Source organism: Vigna unguiculata, chromosome 10 (genome assembly GCF_004118075.2).
Source record: "Vigna unguiculata cultivar IT97K-499-35 chromosome 10, ASM411807v1, whole genome shotgun sequence".
In the NCBI taxonomy this organism is placed as follows: domain Eukaryota; kingdom Viridiplantae; phylum Streptophyta; class Magnoliopsida; order Fabales; family Fabaceae; genus Vigna; species Vigna unguiculata.
Window position 1 is genome coordinate 30927692 of NC_040288.1, and position 21377 is coordinate 30949068.

The 21377-nt window shown below is 35.1% G+C and overlaps 2 protein-coding genes across 2 annotated transcripts; both read left to right on the forward strand.

Moving 5' to 3' along the window:
• Positions 1-3327: 3327 nt before the first annotated feature.
• LOC114167147 (UDP-glucuronate 4-epimerase 3) lies at positions 3328-5761 on the forward strand. The gene has a single exon (XM_028052124.1). The coding sequence runs from the start codon at positions 4017-4019 to the stop codon at positions 5313-5315; it is 1299 nt and encodes a 432-aa protein (XP_027907925.1). The 5' UTR covers positions 3328-4016; the 3' UTR covers positions 5316-5761.
• A 9645-nt stretch (positions 5762-15406) lies between these two features.
• LOC114165528 (protein FAR1-RELATED SEQUENCE 5-like) lies at positions 15407-18236 on the forward strand. Its single transcript, XM_028050130.1, has 4 exons — positions 15407-15495; positions 15723-17904; positions 17978-18049; positions 18135-18236. Exons 1-4 carry the CDS (start codon positions 15407-15409, stop codon positions 18234-18236), a joined length of 2445 nt encoding a protein of 814 aa, XP_027905931.1.
• Positions 18237-21377: the final 3141 nt, after the last annotated feature.

Below are 21377 nucleotides of genomic sequence, written 5' to 3' on the forward strand. Positions count from 1 at the left end.
GAACCAAGCAGATGTTAAATGTTATCACATTCTTGTTTAAAGTGGCGTCAACTTCACAACTTCGCGTCAGTGATATATGATGTTCGATGTTAAATTCACATAGATTTAGATTAAAACCGATGTTCTATAAAAGTTAAAAATAACATATATAAAAGTTTGTGTTAGTGTACTTTGCAATAGGACATAAATTTCTCTAATCTAGACCTTTACATTATGTAAGAAAGAGACATGTTAAGCTAGAGTGACCTGCAACAAGTAACAGTGCAAGCATGACCTTGGGGACCAGATGGCCATGTACAACTTCCCCACCAACTTCAAAGCCCTGGTCCTGGATGATGTACTTTTGTTTTTCATTTTATTGACAGTAAAGAAAGTTCATATTCATTGCAATTGCAGAAAAATAAAAAATCATCTATGAAACTCACATGAAATTCACCACATGCTTCATTGTTCATCATCTCATTCTCTATAGTCACAAAGGCATGGCCTATGCAACAATTTTGACCACTCTCATTATAAATGCTGTGCGGCAAAGACTAAGAAAATATATAAATTATTGCACATCTACAGATGAGGTTCATTGCTCAGATCCACTTTTCCAAGTGCTAAAAACACATAAGATTATGGCATATCTCCTGAGATTTTTTCGTAACACCAAAATGCATGTGACAATGTACTAAATGTTTTACTATACAGTCTGTTTTGACAATAAAATATATACAAAGTACAGCTTATGTTAATTCATGGAAAATGATGATATGTGAATTAGAAGAAAGAAAACCATAATGGAAGTGCATTTTTTTTTCTCTCTTTTTTAATATTATTTAATAACAGAAGCTTGCACATGGGAGGGGGTACTGGCTCATGTGGGATATTAATTTTTGTCCCTTACCTAAAAAGAGAGAAAGAGAAAATAACCATTTAAAAAGAGTACAACACTTCTACCACCTCTTCTTCTGTTTTCACTACTCTTTCATGCCTTGTTTGTTGGCTTCTGATAGTGACGAATGTGATATCATGCTCAGAAAAATTTGCCACATAAATTCTAGAGGTTGAAATTTCAGCTTCAAAATCATATCTATTTCATCACTTTTCAAATTCGGTTGCAGTCATTCTTTTACAATAACAAAATAAAATTTATGATTTTGTATGAGTTATTCAAATCTTTTTCATCAATGAGTCCATTCTGGTACTTTTCCAAAAGATATCATGTAATAACAACATAAAACAATTTTATTTCCTTATATTTATGATTTTTAAAGTAATCGATATAAAAATCAAATTTTTATACCTTGTGAGCAAAGCAATCTTGTCCTGATCCTGTGGTTGTTCTACAGCAGTCCTTACGTGTACCTTTGCACATGATACTTTGCTGCACTCACATAAATTGTTTCATAAGGATTCTTGGGAGATGCTTTTGCCTTCATTTTCAAGATTGTTTACACTTCAAGTTGTTCTTTCAATGCATTCTCTTTTCTTTTGGGTCCACCTCTCTTTAACACTCCAGCACATAAAAACAAGTAGGCAATAATTAATCACTACTACCTCATACATCACTTCCACTAACTTCTAACTTCATATATACGAGTTTTTTTTTTTCTTTTAATTTTATAAAAAGTTTGTAATGATGTCTGACATAAATTTGTTTAGAATTTTCTTGAACTCTTATTTACATAAACGATTAAAACATGATTTAATTATAGGTAAAATTAGTTACTTTCATGTTTATATTGAGTTTGTTTATTATTCCTATGGCAATACCACAAAGAGATATATTTTCTAATTTCCATATTATATTTGTTAAGAATAATAAGGGTTAAATATGATTTTGTCCCTTAACTTTTAGTGAAATTTGGAATTAGTTCATTTCAAAACTTTGGACCAATTTAGTCCTTTAACTTTCGAAATATGTGAATTTAGTCTTTTTAATCAAATTTTGTTAGGTTTATTTAATGTTTCGTACGCATTTCAGAATTATATTTGAGTTGTTTATACTGTTTGACACATTTTTTCTTTAATGTTAAGTTAAATACTATTATAAAATGTGCTTGAAATATCAAATAAACTTAACTAAATTTAATTAAAAAGACTAAATTCATGTATTTCGAAAAATGAATGACTAAATTAGTCCAAAGTTTCGAAATAACTAATCCCAGAATGAAGTGAAAATTAAAAAAACAAAAACATACTTAACCCTAATAATAATGATTAAGAGTACAAAAATGACATTTTTTTGAAGTAATAACATTAAATAGAGTATAAAATTGAAAATTGTTTATATATAAGTCTACCAAATAGAAATGGAGTATGTTATTAACTTTGATGTTTGATTTGGATTTGGGTTTTGTTTTTATTGTGAAATGTTTATTTTATTAAATTTTGTGTTGGAGTTCATGGTCTTTAGGTGGGACTTTATAAAAGAGAAAGGTGATGAGAGCATTGCTAATAGTAGTGGATCCCACAAATTTAACCTTAGCTAGTTTGCTACGACAAATCAAGTATATGGTAAGAAAAATGGGGTGTGAGAGAAAAGTATGAATGAAAATGTACAACAAATTGTGTTTGGACTTTTCCTTGCCTTGAATGGAAATGTTTTAGGATGAGCTTCAACTTCTAAGAAGAGATGTGTCAAAATACATTTAGGGTTTTTTTTTCTTATGATGGTAAATTACCATCCTTTTAAGTGATTCATTGGTATAGTTGAATTTGATGTAAAGGGAAAATGAAGAAGTGTCTTCATGGAAAAGTTATATCAAAGATCATATGCTACACTTAATGACCAATGTTTACTTTGATTACAAGAAATGCATGTGATTAATGTGCAAATCAATTAATTGAAACTAACTAAGAGGGAATATTTTGCCTCAAAAACCGCTCAAGTAAATCTAACTAATGTTAAAATGATTCTATGGATTTAGAGAGTTTTGACTATTAAATTTAGGAGAAGTTTTACTATCTCCTACTCAATTTTATTGAAGGCAATTTTTAGTAGGATTTTGTGCCCAACTTAGTAAGAAGAAGTTTTGGGTTTTGACTATCTAACAACTTAAATTGAGATTTTTCTAACTTTAGAAATCATTAATTGTGGTGTTAGCTCTATAATTAAACCCTTTCATCCCAATCCTTTTTTGCCTCAAATATTTGAATTAAAACTATTAACATTCAAGTTTACACGAATCTCACACATCTACCCTTTAATAGCAAAAAGCCTCTAAAGATCTCATCCATTGGATTTGCACAATTCAACAAACCACCCATTATTATTATGTCCCCTTGATAAATTTCACACTTGAAAACCCTTCTCCTCCAAAGGAAGTTTCCTCCACACAAAAATATCCTCAAACAAAGAGCTTCTACAAATCTATTTTAAAACCTCCCCAAATTCAAGGATCTCCAGCCAATCAAATTAGCATTTTGCATCTTTTACAACCCACCCACTTGCATTGCATTTCTCCAATAAACACCTTTTGTGCTTTCATAGACAAAGGGAGGAAACACTAACACAAAAAAAAAGACACTCAAACACCATCTTCCTCAAAATATTCCTACCCATCTGTGTCTTTGATGATGAATTTTAACATTCTTCTCTAAATTTTGAAACTATTTTTTTTTTTGAGTAAAACTATGAACCCAAAAGAGAGGCAGCACCTCCAACCCATTCCTCCAAGAAACTAGAAGATTCCCATTTCCCACATACAAATATTTCTTTTTTCTCTTTTGTTTTTAAAAAGGAAAAAAAAAAAAAAAAACAACTCACCAAACCACCCTTTTGTTTTTTTTCCTGTTTTCTCCATAACTTTCCCATCTCTGAAACAAACACGGCCAAACCAATCCATATATCATCGTCACCGTTATAACACTACCAGAAAACCCTAGAAACCCAACAATTTTGGGAACCTCAAATCCAATCCCAGAAACCAAAATCGACCTCGCAATTCGTCGAACCTGAGGACGAGAAATCGTGGGCACCTTTCAAAATCCTAGATTTCCCCTATCGAAAGTCCCAACTGAAGCAAATGTCACACATAGACAGTGCCCCTTCGACTCCAGGGAAGTTCAAGATGGAGAAAGCCACGTACTTTAATCGTGTGCGGTGGCACACCTCGCTGGCGAAGCTCGCCGTGTGGTCCTTCGTGTTTTTGGGCGCGATCTTGATCTTCTTTTTCCGGTCGCCGGCGTCGACGCCGGTTCCGGTGGACCTCTCACGGAGGTCACTGAGGACCTACAACTGGGGCGGACCCGTCTGGGAGAAACGGGTCCGAGCCTCTGCCCGGGTCCGGTCCCGAAATGGGTTTGCCGTTTTGGTCACCGGAGCCGCCGGCTTTGTCGGCACCCACGTTTCTGCGGCTCTGAAACGCCGCGGTGATGGGGTTCTGGGAATTGACAATTTCAATGACTACTACGACCCTTCACTGAAACGTGCGCGCCAGTTGCTCTTGGAGCGCACTGGAGTGTACATAGTCGAGGGTGATATCAATGATGAAGCACTCTTGAGGAAGCTTTTTGAGGTTGTTCCTTTCACTCATGTTATGCACTTGGCTGCTCAGGCTGGTGTGAGGTATGCCATGGAGAATCCTGGCTCTTATGTGCATAGCAACATTGCTGGTTTTGTGAATTTGCTTGAGGTTTGTAAGAGTGTGAATCCACAGCCTGCTATTGTTTGGGCATCTAGTAGCTCAGTTTATGGACTCAACACTAAGGTTCCATTCTCTGAGAGGGATAGGACTGATCAGCCTGCTAGTTTGTATGCTGCCACTAAGAAGGCTGGTGAGGAGATTGCTCACACTTATAACCATATCTATGGTCTTTCATTGACTGGCTTGAGGTTCTTCACTGTTTATGGCCCTTGGGGTAGGCCTGATATGGCTTACTTCTTCTTCACAAGGGATATTCTGAAGGGGAAGGTGATACCTATATTTGAGGCTGCCAATCATGGCACCGTTGCTAGGGATTTTACTTACATTGATGATATTGTGAGGGGTTGTTTAGGGGCTCTGGATACTGCAGAAAAAAGCACAGGGAGTGGGGGGAAGAAAAGGGGGCCTGCACAGTTGAGGGTGTTCAATTTGGGAAATACTTCACCGGTGCCGGTTAGTGATCTTGTGGGCATTTTGGAGAGGCTTCTGAAGGCTAAGGCAAAGAGGAACATAATGAGGTTGCCACGGAATGGTGATGTTCAGTTTACACATGCCAACATTAGCTACGCGCAGAGAGAGCTTGGGTATAAGCCGACCACAGATCTGCATAGTGGTTTGAAGAAATTTGTGCGGTGGTACTTGAATTACTATTCTGATGTGAAGAAAGCTGATGAGTGACTGATTCTTTTAACCATGTGATAATGTCTTTGAATTCTTGTTCGTTATGATTCTTGTGATTGTTCCTTAGCGTTTTTCTTTCGTTGTGCGATCACCGTGTTTCATGAGTCAAGGATGATACCATATTAGGAGGAAGTAGGAACCTTGTTTCCTGCCTGCATTGAGGAAGTTTTGTTGTTGGTGGAGATTAATGCCAAGAAAACCAGATACATCATATTCTCTTTTATTCTTTTTTTCCTGAATGTAATTGTTGTAGTTTTAGAAATGTAGCATTCATGACTGATAGAGCATTTGCTGATTGGTGGCAGTGTATAATAATTGTTAAGAAAATTTAGTAAAATCACACGATAGTTTGAATTCCAGTTTTCTGACTGAATGAGTCAATAAGACATGTATTTTATTTGCTTATGTAATTTTTCAGCTATAAATGGACTCCTGTTTAATAATTCTTGCACAGCTCTACTACTTTCTGTTGCTATTATTGCTAACATTTTGGCGGTGGTTCTATGACACCAGGCACCGTTTTACTGAACAGCCAGTCTGATTGTATGTGTTTATCAGCAGATTATTAGAAAGTTCTTGAATGTTAAGTGTAGCTACTGGATTTTTTGTCAGATAAATGATTCATAAGTTGTAAGAAGTACTGACAGAGTTTCTTATGCTTTCTCATCATTTGAAGGTATTTGTTTCTGAAATTATGTTGCAATTTCATTGCATTTTGGTCTCTTGTTATCTAAAAATATTATTGCATTTTTCATAAATAGCACTTTTGCTTGTGTCCCCATGTTTTTGTTCACTAAGAACGGTTCTATGCATATGTTTTAAGTCTTTCTGTTAAGGACATTCTTTTAAATGTAAGTTGTCCATCTAAGTTTTCTTTCTTTTCATCTCCCCTTTATATCTAATTTCTGAAATGTAACTTTTCATTTGAATATATATATATTTTTTTTCGTTTTTTGGCTTCGTTTGTGTGTAGTTTCTAAGTTTGCCCCTTTCTGTTAAGAAAGAACTGCTGAGTTTATTTTGGGAGTGGTTGTTTTGGCATGAGTGTTGGTTCCACTCACTGTTTTGCTGGATTCCTTAGAAATACCTTTACCTTTATCTATGATAAATTTTCCATTTATAAGAGTAATACACTTTTTGGTTAAAGCAATGAGGTTCCTACTTTATACATGTATATAAATTGTCGTCCTAATTAGGTTATCAATTTTGAATATTCAATGGTGATCAAGATTTAGTGTAGTTTGAACCAACATGCGGGCGTTCATATTGTTTGGAAATATTTGTCACTGAGATTGTTTTTGACAAAGTACAATTGCAACTATGAAGTCTCAAGTTGTTTTTAAGCACTAAATGAGATAGTTTTTGGTGATTTTTATATTAGAAATCACTGACAGATTTAAACTGCCTAGTATGTCCAACCAAAAAGGTAAGATGCATGCCCCTAACCTCTTAATTTTCTCTAGGCTATATTACTCAGTTGGTTCTTTTAGTTATTTTTTCTTTCATTGGTATACTTTTAACTCCTGTTTTAATCCTGTACTCTTAAGACTACTCAAAAAAGAGCTAAAATGAAGTGTTATATTAATAGTTTAAACAGACAAAATTATGTAAAACAGAAAAATGCTATCATTATTCTGCAACTATAACTAGAATTTTCTGAACATAAACAACCTCCTTTTTTAACCAACTCTACTGAAATCAGAAAACTGTTACGTAATGTTATTTTTCTGAAGATTAGTCCTGTTTGACTTTTTTTTTTCGGCGGATACCCTGCTGTTTAACTATTAACATAGTATTAGATTCATGTTCAATTTTGTTTAACTTTCTGGATTGTATTTTTGTTCAACTTTTTTCATCTGTATTTACAATATAATCAATGACTTTGATTTGCAGGCTGTTGAAATTCAAAGCTTCAGTTAAAGATGTTCTAGATACATAATCACTATTATAACTTAGTTGATGATAAACCATGTATAAAAGCAACACATTCACTACCAGATTTTACAACAATGGTGGATATGTTACAATATGTAGGATTCACCATGGAAGTTATATTGTATTAACATAATTTCTAAGTGTTGAAGAGTTGTATATCTATATGCAAGTCATTGTTGGTGAAAACCTGAACCCCTCTTTATTTCTGCTATTTTACTTTTTTCATTTCTGGATTTTGCCACTGTTTGATCTTTTTGTGTATCGAACATGTAGAAAGATCATGACATGAGTGATAGGGTATAAATTTTGAAGCAGGGAAAACATTTACTCAGTAGGATATTGTGTGCATGTAACATGAATAGCATGTGCATATCTTTCGAGGTTAAACCAAAGGGCAGAAAAATAAGTGGTTATGCAGAATATTATAATAAATACTCATCTTTTTTTTAGCACAGAAGTGAAAATTTGGTTATTTTTCTTTGTTTCGGTAATGTAAATTAATTTTCCTTTTAGGAGTAAAGTTGGTGGTCAAGTTTAAAATACAAAAGTAATGACAAAAGTGATGTCCAATGCCATTGATAAATTGGCTTTGTACCAAATGTGAAATCCAAATGAAAAATATCCAATTTCAAGTGCCTTTACCTTTTTATATGCTTTTATTTATGTCTCCAAGAGAGGAAGAGAAAAATATGAATCCAAAAGGACCTTTAATTTAATGTTTGAGTATATGAGTTTGGTAACGGTGATCCTTACAAGATTTCATCTTTATTTAATGTGAGATTTAAACTCACTTGAATTTTCAATAATCTTCCCCTTATGTTCCTTCCATATCAATATACTCTCCTTTGAACAAAAACATTTTCAATCACAAGTACTTCAATGGTGACCTTTTTATACGATCATTTTATCATAACAAGGAGACATGATTGCTTGAAACATTGTCAAAAAGACTTTCAATAGAAGAAATCCTCACATATTGGATTCTTTACCTATATTATACTCACCTGACTTTGATACTATTGATAGGCCTTTCGAGAGGGGATTCACCATCAGTAATACATGAGTCCAACCTACATTAAAGATTGGCATCACCTTCAACATAAAAAACAATCAGTTTATAAGTCTTGTTCCTAATAAGGTGTTTAACTTTCTTATCTCTACTCAACATAGAACTTAAATTCATATTTGAATTTTCATGTGTAACTTTGTTAACAACTAAAATTGAGTACATTGTCATTACTAAAGTTGTAAAAGAAGCACTTTAGCCAATGAGGATAGTTGAGAAGCTAAATGTGCATGACTAGGTTATCATAGTCTACAATGATAACAATTATGTCATATAATTGTCAAAGAACCAAGTACATCACAAGTAGACTAAACATATTGATATCAAATTAGATTTTGTTAAGGATAATGATACAATGCCCCGTTTATTTGACCCCCAAGTTACCCGCCTACGTGGCACTGAATATTTTATTCATTTTAAAGCAAGCGGTAGCAGAGACGCGTGAGAGAATTTGCAGTGAATGGTGAGGTTGTGATACACGCGCAAGAGAGGAAAAATGAGAAGTTAAAAAAACAGAACTTTGGTTTGCGGTTTATACTAAAGGCGAGAGTGCGGGCAGAGTGCGGCGACAGTGCGACGTCTGCGGCGTGCGACGACAGTGCGGCGAGAGTGCGGCGACAGTGCGGCGAGAGTGTGGCGATAGTGCGGCGACAGTGCGGATTGTTGCCATAGCTTCGTGCATCGAATTGGAAGCCCTAATTTGAAGTGTTCTTGTTCTGCAAATTAAAGGGTGTTGTGGTATGTTTTACTATCCTATTAGAAACACCTATTTTTGTGATGTTGTTCCGCAAATGAAACCATTATTTATGTGATGTTTGAGCGGAAATGAAACCCCATTATCTTCCCCAAACTGATGCTCTGTAAATCGTAAATGTTGTCGTGGATATTTAATTGAAAATGTGAACCGTTTTATGTAAGAAAAAATGCGAATTGTTTCGGCAGTTAGGGTCGGGTGGGTACAAAATTGGATGTGCATTTGTGTTGTTGGATGTTGGTTTCGACATTTAGGATTGGGTGGGTAGAAAAAGCAAATTGGATTTGTGTTTTTGAATATGCGTATTATAATTGCAGGTCAGTTGACATGAGTGGCATCAGTGAAGGTTGTGAAGGTAGTTCAGGTTGTGAGGTTGGAGATTGTAGTCATATAAGTCAGGTAATTAATTTTTTGATGATTTGTAAGTTAATTTATATTTGAGTACAATAAGTTTAACCTATGGTTTTTAATATGTCTATTTGCAGATTAGTTTCAGACATTATTGTAGAACACAATATATTGGTTTGTTGAACAAGAAGTTAAGTGTGGAGCAAAAACAATGTATTCAACAAACACCATTTTGGTGGTTTGTTTTGTTGCATGAAAGAGTTAAGATTAGTCGAAACCTTCTTTGTGAGTTAAGTAATGTGTGGGTGGAGAGTAGAGGAGGTTTCATGATTAACTCCGAATTTGTATCATTTAAGTTATTAGATGTATGTGTAGGCCTTGGGTTGAGGGTTTATGGAGATAGAATTGATTTAGAGGAGGTTGGCGTTGATAGTGTTTGTAGGAAGAAATTTTCTGAAAAAAAGGTAACAATTAGTATGGTCTATAATTATCTATTGACTGAGTGTGAGTGTCTTGATGTAGAAGATTATTGTCGGTTGTACATTCTTTTAGGCATTTCTGAGTTTCTGTTGCCTAATAGAAATGGAGCAGTGTTTGTTTCACTTTTTGGAATTGTAGATGATTTGACTAGTCTTGTTAAATATAACTGGGGTGGTGTGGTTTATTCGTATTTGGTTGGTAGTTTGAGTTCTGCCTCAGTTGTTTTAAAGAAGCAATCAGATCAAAAACACTTCCATGTTATCGGATGCGTATATTTATTGCAGGTAAGTTCGTTTGTTTTTCTCCAATATGGTGTTGTGTAGCATTTTGGTTTATTGTTATGAATGACTAACTTTGTTTGAAATAAATTGTAATATTGTATGATGTAGCTATGGGCTTTTGATCACTTCCTGTTTGTGAAGAGAAAGAGAGCAGTTATTGAATCCAAATTTCCAAGGTTGTTGCGTTGGATTGATTACAAAGTTGGAGATGTGTCCATAAGAAATAGTTTGAAAAATAATGTGGTACTTTTCTATTATTTTATCCTGCATTGTTTGTGGTTTAAGTTGTTTTTGCAATTTATTGATGTTGTTTGTTTTAAATTAAATTTCAGATTGTGCATGATCTTTGTCTTTCTAAGGAAGAAATAAGCGAGTTAGTTATGAAAGAAGCTTTATCAAAAGGTGATGGCGAGCGTGACAAATGTAAGAGGAAAGAGTGTGGTGGAATGAAAAAGAAGGAGCAGCTTATGGGTGTAATTGAGCAGCAAGAACATGATATTCGTGAACTTGGTGGAGCCATTGCTAAATTGAAATCAACTCTGGCTGAGAGGGAAAATAGAAGTAAAGATGAATTTGTTTCTCCTGTGAATTTGAATGAAGTGGATGTTCCAAGTGAAGCTGCAGAAGACAGAAATGCAACCAACAGTGATATGTACGTGCGGATGAGGAATGATCCACGGTTACAGTTGAAAAGCCGTTTAATCGAAACTCCGTTCGCAGTTTATAGTCGGAAGAAGAAAACGATACCGAAATAGTTGTTGGAGTATCAGCAATATGTATGTATTTTGTTTTGTTTGATGGAAATGAAATATCATTTTCATTTGTTTAATTGTAACAAGACATGTAATTGAAACCTATGAAACATTAAGTTGTGTAGAATTGTATTTGTTGTGTTTTTGTTCTGTTATGGTGCAATCAATAAATAAAGACTTTTGTTAAGTGTTTGTGGTGTTATGTACTGCATGTGCAAAAAGTTAATTCGAAACGCAGAAAACTTCCTTTTTAAGTGAATCTTGAATTCCAATAACTTATTTAGGTGGTTTGGTGATGATTCACGGTGGTGGAAATATCTGGATGACCATTCCATTGTGTGGAAACCATATTTGAAGTAATAATACACTGTAAAATCAGTGGCAGTAGTGCATGTACAAAAAGTTGAATGTAAAAAGGCAGTTATGGACACACAACAGAACAGTTAATTCGAAACGCAGAAAACTTCCTTTTTAAGTGAATCTTGAATTCCAATAACTTATTTAGGTGGTTTGGTGATGATTCACGGTGGTGGAAATATCTGGATGACCATTCCATTGTGTGGAAACCATATTTGAAGTAATAATACACTGTAAAATCAGTTGCAGTAGTGCATGTACAAAAAGTTGAATGTAAAAAGGCAGTTATGGACACACAACAGGACAGTTAATTCGAAACGCAGAAAACTTCCTTTTTAAGTGAATCTTCAATTGCAATTACTTATTTAGGTGGTTTGGTGATGTTTCACGGTGGTGGAAATATCTGGATGAGCATTCCATTGTGTGAAAACCATATTTGAAGTAATAATACACTGTAAAATCAGTTGCAGTAGTGCATGTACAAAAAGTTGAATGTAAAAAGGCAGTTATGGACACACAACAGGACAGTTAATTCGAAACGCAAAAAACTTCCTTTTTAAGTGAATCTTGAATTCCAATAACTTATTTAGGTGGTTTGGTGATGATTCACGGTGGTGGAAATATCTGGATGACCATTCCATTGTGTGGAAACCATATTTGAAGTAATAATACACTGTAAAATCAGTTGCAGTAGTGCATGTACAAAAAGTTGAATGTAAAAAGGCAGTTATGGACACACAACAGAACAGTTAATTCGAAACGCAGAAAACTTCCTTTTTAAGTGAATCTTCAATTGCAATTACTTATTTAGGTGGTTTGGTGATGTTTCACGGTGGTGGAAATATCTGGATGAGCATTCCATTGTGTGGAAACCATATTTGAAGTAATAATACACTGTAAAATCAGTTGCAGTAGTGCATGTACAAAAAGTTGAATGTAAAAAGGCAGTTATGGACACACAACAGGACAATTAATTCGAAACGCAGAAAACTTCCTTTTTAAGTGAATCTTGAATTCCAATTACTTATTTAGGTGGTTTGTTGATGGTTCATGGTGATGGAATTACTTGGATGACCATTCCATTGTGTCGAAAGCATATTTGAAGTAATAATACATTGTACAATGAGTTGCAGCACTGCATGTACAAAAAGTACAACGTAAAAAGGCAGTTATGGAAACACAAAAGGACAGTTAATTCGAGACGCAGAAAAGTTCGTTTTGAAGTGAATCTTGAATTCCAATTACTTATTTAGGTGGTTTGTTGATGATTCATGGTGATGGAATTACTTGGATGACCATTGGATTGTGTGGAAAGCATATTTGAAGTAATAATACATTGTAAAATGAGTTCCAATACTGCATGTACATGTACAAAAAGTTCAACATAAAAAGGCAGTTATGGAAACACAAAAGGACAGTTTATTCGAGACGTAGAAAACATAAATATCAGATTTTTATGAAAAGCTTAACTTTTATTACATATCATGAAATTGTTTGAAGATCATAATTAGTCGTCACACAAACATTTGTTGACAAAGACTGTAATGAATTCATCAGCATCAGCGTGATCCACTTGAAAGAGCACACGATCCCCTTCTTTTAATTGATGTTGATTGCAAAATTCCTTCCAACCCTTCCCTATCTTCGTCGAGCGGGGTGAATCTGAAATAAGAAGTTTGCAAACTACCGTAGTATTGGGGCCACTAAGAACGACTTCATTGATATGCTTGCTCCTTATCAAGTTAGCAAATTTGGCGTTTAGGTCCTGAATGGCAAACATTTAAAAAAGAAGTATTAGGTATCCTAATTTATGTTAGGTTCACGTGTGGTTAATGAATATTTAAAACTTCACATATACCAGATGAGATCCTCGAGTTTGATATTGGGTCAACCTAACACAAAATATTGTGTCATTAAACTCTGTGGCGACATGGCGCAAATACCTCTGCATGCTAAGTTGACTACATGTCCCTGCAAACACGGTGATCTGAAAACGGCTATTCCCAGTGTAGCTGAACTGGACATCACAATCACCGAAAATGTGAAAATCTCTTCGAATGTCCATCCAGCCATGAGTGATTCTGGGATGATCGACGTCCTTGTTATAGGTAACGAAGTGTATTTGGCCTTTGCTGTCGACCAACTCCCAATCCTCAAGAAGTTCATCCTCGAAGGCCACCGCAAAATGGCGATCAATATACGCAACGCTCTAATTTCAGCAAACATCAGTCATGACAATTGGACAGACATTAATAATGATAAAAAACGTAATAATATTGTTCCACAATTGTACTCACCAAATTGGCGATGTGAATTGTGTTGAATGTCCACAATATATCGTTGTTGTAGCCGCTGCCCCTACTTGCCATATTTGAACAACAATGTGGGTCCAAACGCAATCTTCAAACACAAAGAGGTAAGGAGATGACTTCCCGCAATGTGCGTCAGGACCACTTCAATTCCCCACTGCCATGACGAAACACATTAAATAGACCCTTTAAGGAGCATTTGAACAATTGAAACGTTTGACCGCATTTATAATTTTTAGGTGGAAGTTGATAACGTTCAACAAAACGGTTGTCCATAATATTTAATGTCATTATGACGCAAACGGTTGAAATATTGAAATGGTTGAAATATTTAATGTCCATAATATTGAAATGGTTGAAATAGAAAGGGAAACGGTGGCATTATGCAATATTAATTATTTAATGTAAATCAATTAAGGTTTTAAATGCCCGTAATGTTTAACATCACAAAGACCACAACTTGGACGGACATAGTGTTGTGTTGTTACAAAAGTGAATATGCAACTAAGTACTGAACTAACTATAGATAATCCAATCTGCTTCTTCGTGATAATCCGCCTCTAGCATTCTTATACAACCATGGTTGGATATCTGCGAAATATTCTTGTGGAGTTGGTGGACGTATGTCTCTTGTTTGTATGAACAGTTCTATGTCAGTACAAGTGCGTGGACGAATGACATGTTTACTTAAACGCTGGACATCCTTCCACCTTTGAATCATTTGGACAACATCGCTATCACATTTGATTTGAACTATGTCATGAAACAAGCAATTGTTGACCACTTTAATCGCGCGACGGTAGTTAATCTCAGTCAATTCTTTCCGATCTCCGCACCCAATTCCATGTGTGATTTTATCCAATAGGTGACTGAATGTGCAGTCATGAGAGATGAACATGTACACCGCTGCATTGGATCTGAACTTTAGACCGTGTCCATATGGGCACTCCAGAATTGTTGCCCACTTCAGATGTCCGCCAAAGTATATTATCATCCTAGTACGCTGTTTGTCTTCAACCTTTGATGAAGAACAATGTGGTGTCCTATGCAACAGTCGAAGTATTTCATCTGGTGACCTTGTTAAGGACACAAAAAGTTCAATAATGGTGTTAATGGGAAATGTGGGCTTACTCATTATCATTGCGATAACTTCCTCATCACTTGTTAAGTAAGCAGCACTATAAATTATAGTCCCTTTTTCAGTCATCGTTGGTTTCCGGTAACATAACTTGTTAATGTTGCTACCATGTGGTATGTCCAAAGACCGACATACTTTTTCCTTCAAACTCCATAATGTGCTGTTGTATGGAATTCGGAATAGAGTTGGCGTAGGACCTTCGAAATGAACACCATCTTCGCATTGTTTCATTTGTCCGTTTGAGTAAATGGCTGCCAAATAAGAGTTTGAAATATCTTGCCAAGCATCAATAGTTTGCAAGTCTTCCATTGCGTCCAATAATTTCATTCCCACAACGATCTGCTAATACAAAAGCCAAAGAAAATGTATGTTAAATGATTTTTCCAACAAGTAGCTATGTAAATCTGGTATTTTCCAAAGAACCTATATGTGGGTAGAACTCAAACCTTCGACACTGCATGTAGTGTATTACTTTGTTGTATTTGTAGGCATAATATTTTATTTTTAAAAAAACATTATATGTTGTAAAAGACAATATTGCCCTTCATTAACTTATTGCAGAAGTTAAGTTATCCACCACCTTTATTTCCCACCTACCTCCTGTCTCTGTTTCTTTGCCCGAAGTATATCAAAGTATTGTTCCACCAATGCTTCATTCTCCATCAGACATGAATGATTCCAACAACCCGATTGGCGAAGATGCACATAAATGCACATCTACCCAGCAAGGAGTAATTGATGATATTGTTGCGGAAAGGTTATTTGTTCATTTATTACTTTAATAACTATTGTCATTTTTTTTACGTTTACCAGCTTAGACCTAAATAAAAACTGATAAAAATCATAACTTTATTGGTGAACCTGAACATGAAATGTAGAAAAAAGTGATTTCCAAAGAAACGTTGTTATGCGATGTGCATTGTTACTGTATGCTTAGCTGACTTTTACTATGTTCACTAATTTTTATTTAAGTAATACTAACAGGGTCAATGTCTTCACTACATTGGATGATGGTAACGCGATATCTTTGGAAGACATTTCTTTATTTGAAGAAACTCATGTGAATAACCCATGCGAAGATATTATTAAAGGTATCCATGACAAAATTAACGAAGAAGTTCCTGAAGTTGGCATGACTTTTGATAATGTAGACCAACTGAAGCAATCCTACAGGACATACGCTATTAAATGTGAGTTCGGTGTCAGAATAAGAAGTTCATCAAAAGGAGAAGACAATGAGTTATGCTTCATAAGGTTAGTTTGTAGTCGTGAAGGTAAGTGTCATGTCGCAGTTCCTTCAGAAGTAAAAAGTCTCCCGTCACAGAGAAAAGAATGTCCTGCCAGAATTAGCGGTGTGAAGAAGGAAGGGCAGTGGTATATACGCCACGTTAACAATGTCCACAACCATGACCTTAGTCCAAAAAAGTCCAGGTTGATACGGGGAAACAAAAAAATAAGCATGCAAGTCAAGAGGACACTAGATATGAATGATGAAGCCGGAGTGCGCATTAACAAGAGTTTCCAATCATTAGTTTGTGAAGCAGGTGGGTTTGAAAATGTTCCATTTGTTGAGCGTGATGTAAGGAATTACATCGAAAAGCAACGCAGGAGATTGTGCAAGGATGGTGATGCGCAGGCTCTCATAACACACTTCTCAAACATGCAACAATTGAACAATGACTTCTACTATGACATTGACTTGGATTCCGATGATCGCATCTCAAACGTTTTTTGGCTTGATGCGCGTAGTCGTGCAGCATGCCAAGAATTTGGAGATGTTATATCTTTCGACACAACGTATTTGACCAACAAGTACGATATGCCATTTGCACCTTTTGTCGGTATTAATCACCATGGGCAATCAATATTATTAGGATGTGGACTGTTGTCATCAGAAGATACATCCACCTTTGTTTGGCTATTTCAGAGTTGGCGTCGATGCATGTCCAACAGGTCACCTGAGGGAATTGTCACGGATCAATCCAAAGCCTTGCAAAACGTAATTGAAATTGTTTTCCAACATACAAGGCATAGATGGTGCCTTTGGCACATAATGAAAAAAATTCCGGAGAAGCTGCAAGGGTACTCCCAATATAAAAGAATTAAGTGCGAATTGAAGAAATTGGTATACGAGAGTGTTAATGTTCTTGACTTTGAAAGTGGTTGGAGTGAATTCTTGATGAAATATGAATTACAAAACAATGAATGGCTAGGAACACTATATGAAGACAGATATAGATGGGTGCCGACGTACTTGAAAAGTAATTTTTGGGCAGGAATGTCAACTACACAGCGAAGTGAGGGCCTGAATGCTTTCTTTGATGGTTTTATCAATTCCACAACCACATTGCATCATTTTGTTGTGCAATATAATAATGCACTAAAACACAAAGCGGAAAAGGAATGTGAAGCTGATTTTGCCTCAATGAACACAATTATTCCTTGCGCCACTCATTCCTTGATAGAGCGCCAGTTTCATGAAAATTACACAAATGCAAAGTTTGAGGAGATCCAAAAGGAGTTTAGATCCAAAATGAATTGTGTAATAAAAAATGTAGATGTCGACGACTTTGTCTCCAATTACATTGTGTTGCAAGAGTGTTTATGGGATGGTGATCGTGCAAACAAGTACCATAAAGTTATTTACAATTCCCACACTCAAACAATCACTTGCACGTGCTTGTTGTTTGAGTTTCGCGGGATATTGTGCCGCCACTGTTTGGTAGTTTTAGCCCAAGAAGAAGTCAAAACTGTACACTCAAGATACATAATTCCAAGGTGGAGTAAACTGATTCGAAGGAGATACTCTTCAATGAGAGCCGCTTACAACAACAAAAGTGACGATCCGCAAATGGTAAGGTACCAAGCGCTGTGCAAAGAATTCTTTGAACTTGCGGATGTCGCATGCGAAACTGAGTCTGCCATTGAAATTTTGTTTAATCAATTGAAGTCCTTGCGCAACAGCAGTAGCCACTGTTCTGGGGTTATGCAGATCCAAATCAACTGCCCCACACCCGGTGGGCAAATTAACACAACAGTGCGGAGTCCCGTTGCTGTGAAGAGAAAGGGGCGGCCACGTGTTGCAAGGATGAAATCAGCCGTGGAGAAGGTTGCCAAGAAAAAAAAGTCTGCTTATCCAAATTTAAAAACAGACTACAACACCTATGTAAGTCATTTGTGCTTATTAAGTGCAACCAATTATTTAAGTATACCACTAACAACATGCAACTAATTTGTAGGCGCCTGTGGATGTTGATGTCTGTGATGATAACCAACATTGTGATAGTCAAGGAACAAACACTCCTAAATGGGTTTGTATACATAACATTCACTAAGTTGCACTGCAAATTAATACTTGTACTGACGTTGGCTGACTGTATTTTAAATATTATGCAGAATGCGAGTGTTCCCAATTCAGGTTTCATGTCCTTGTTAACCTCGGTTCAAAGCAATGAGTTCCACAGTCAAATGTCTCCATCATCGTCGCAATTATGGTGAATTAGATTAATATCACATTTTTTGGTGGATAAGACACTCTCCACATTCAACTCCGATGACATTCACAAACACATTGTCAGCTTTGTGGTTGTTGTTTGTGAATGACATTTGATGTTTTTTGCAATGAACAACAAAACCAGAATTGTGTAATTCGTGCAGGCTTTGCCTTCATTGGATTCAATATGTTTGTTCTTCAACATTTTTGTAAAAGATAACATCTTAGTGCAGAAAGGCATATGGTGCATTTTATGAAGTTATTTCCTTTCAAATGCATGACCTTATCACCTAGTACTGCAAGTGTTTTTGTAGTATATAATGTTAAATTTGGACACAATCCAAAGGCCCTCAAAATAATTTCATGACCATCACTCATCACCATAAAACTTCATTAAGTATACCAAATTGAACATTGACTTAAAAATAAAGTTTTGTGGTTGGAGATTTAAGTGTCCTCTTCTGACTTCATAACTGCCTTTTTGCGTTCAAGTTTTTGTACACCTAGTACTGCAAGTGTTTTTGTAGTATATAATCTTCAATTTGGACACAATCCAAAGGCCCTCAAAATAATTTCATGACCATCACTCATCACCATAAAACTTCATTAAGTATAACAAATTGAACATTGACTTAAAAATAAAGTTTTGTGGTTGGAGATTTAAGTGTCCTCTTCTGACTTCATAACTGCCTTTTTGCGTTCAAGTTTTTGTACACCTAGTACTACAAGTGTTTTTGTAGTATATAATGTTAAATTTGGACACAATCCAAAGGCCCTCAAAATAATTCCATGACCATCACTCATCACCATAAAACTTCATTAACTATACCAAATTGAACATTGACCTAAAAATAAAGTTTTCTGCTTGGGGATTTAAGTGTCCTCTTCTGACTTCATAACTGTCTTTTTGCGTTCAAGTTTTTGTACACCTAGTACTGCAAGTGTTTTTGTAGTATATAATGTTAAATTTGGACACAATCCAAAGGCCCTCAAAATAATTCCATGACCATCAACCATGACTATAAAACTTCATTAACTATATCAAATTGAACATTCAATTAAAAATAAAGTTTTCTTCTTCGAAATTTAAGTGCCCTTTCCTGACTTCATAAGTGCCTTGTTACGTTGGACTTTTTGTACACCAAGCACTGCAGCTTTTTTTCTAGTATACAATGACAAATTTGAATCCAAAGGCCCTCAAAATAATTCCATGACCATCAACCATGACCATAAAACTTCATTAACTATATCAAATTGAACATTCAATTAAAAATAAAGTTTTCTTCTCCGAAATTTAAGTGCCCTTTCCTGACTTCATAAGTGCCTTGTTACGTTGGACTTTTTGTACACCAACCACTGCAGCTTTTTTTCTAGTATACAATGACAAATTTCAATCCAAAGGCCCTCAAAATAATTCCATGACCATCAACCATGACCATAAAACTTCATTAACTATATCAAATTGAACATTCAATTAAAAATAAAGTTTTCTTCTTCGAAATTTAAGTGCTCTTTCCTGACTTCATAAGTGCCTTGTTACGTTGGACTTTTTGTACACCAAGCACTGCAGCTTTTTTTCTAGTATACAATGACAAATTTTAATGCAAAGGCCATACAAATTTCCATGACCATCAATCATCACCATAAAACTTCATTAATTATATCAAATTCAACATTAATTATATCAAATTCAACATTCAATTAAAAATAAAGTTTTCTTCTTCGAAATTTAAGTGCCCTTTCCCGACTTCATAAGTGCCTTGTTACGTTGGACTTTTTGTACACCAAGCACTGCAGCTTTTTTTCTAGTATACAATGACAAATTTGAATCCAAAGGCCCTCAAAATAATTCCATGACCATCAACCATGACCATAAAACTTCATTAACTATATCAAATTGAACATTCAATTAAAAATAAAGTTTTCTTCTTCGAAATTTAAGTGCCCTTTCCTGACTTCATAAGTGCCTTGTTACGTTGGACTTTTTGTACACCAAGCACTGCAACTTTTTTTCTAGTATACAATGACAAATTTCAATCCAAAGGCCCTCAAAATAATTCCATGACCATCAACCATGACCATAAAACTTCATTAACTATATCAAATTGAACATTCAATTAAAAATAAAGTTTTCTTCTTCGAAATTTAAATGCCCTTTCCTGACTTCATAAGTGCCTTGTTACGTTGGTCTTTTTGTACACCAACCACTGCAGCTTTTTTTCTAGTATACAATGACAAATTTCAATCCAAAGGCCCTCAAAATAATTCCATGACCATAAACCATGACCATAAAACTTCATTAACTATATCAAATTGAACATTCAATTAAAAATAAAGTTTTCTTCTTCGAAATTTAAGTGTCATTTTCTGACTTTATAAGTGCCTTGTTATGTTGGACTTTTTGTACACCAACCACTGCAGCTTTTTTTCTAGTATACAATGACAAATTTCAATCCAAAGGCCCTCAAAATAATTCCATGACCATCAATCATCACCATAAAACTTCATTAATTATATCAAATTCAACATTAATTAAAAATAAAGTTTTCTTCTTCGAAATTTAAGTGCCCTTTTCTGACTTCATAAGTGCCTTGTTACGTTGGACTTTTTGTACACCAAGCACTGCAGCTTTTTTTCTAGTATACAATGACAAATTTCAATCCAAAGGCCATACAAATTTCCATGACCATCAATCATCACCATAAAACTTCATTAACTATATCAAATTCAACATTCAATTAAAATAAAGTTTTCTTCTTCGAAATTTAAGTGCCCTTTCCGGACTTCATAAGTGCCTTGTTACGTTGGCGTTTTTGTACACCAAGCACTGCAGCTGTTTTTCTGGTATACAATGATAAATTTTGTGTTTTTGTACAGGCAGTACTGCAAGTTTACTAAAACAATCCAAAATAGCATGTAATCATTACTGTATTTGTCAATCTACAAACTACATATTAACTCCAACAAATGATTAAACAATATATACAATTGTGCCAACATAACTGACTTTGTCTACCTAAATCTAACTATCCCTATTATCCCTATGTAAAATTGTCTCAAAAATCCTCTTATGGCATTCTAACTTCTACATTCACAGTAGCTATTTCTTCAACAGCAGATCGTTGTGCTTAATAACTTCATCGCGA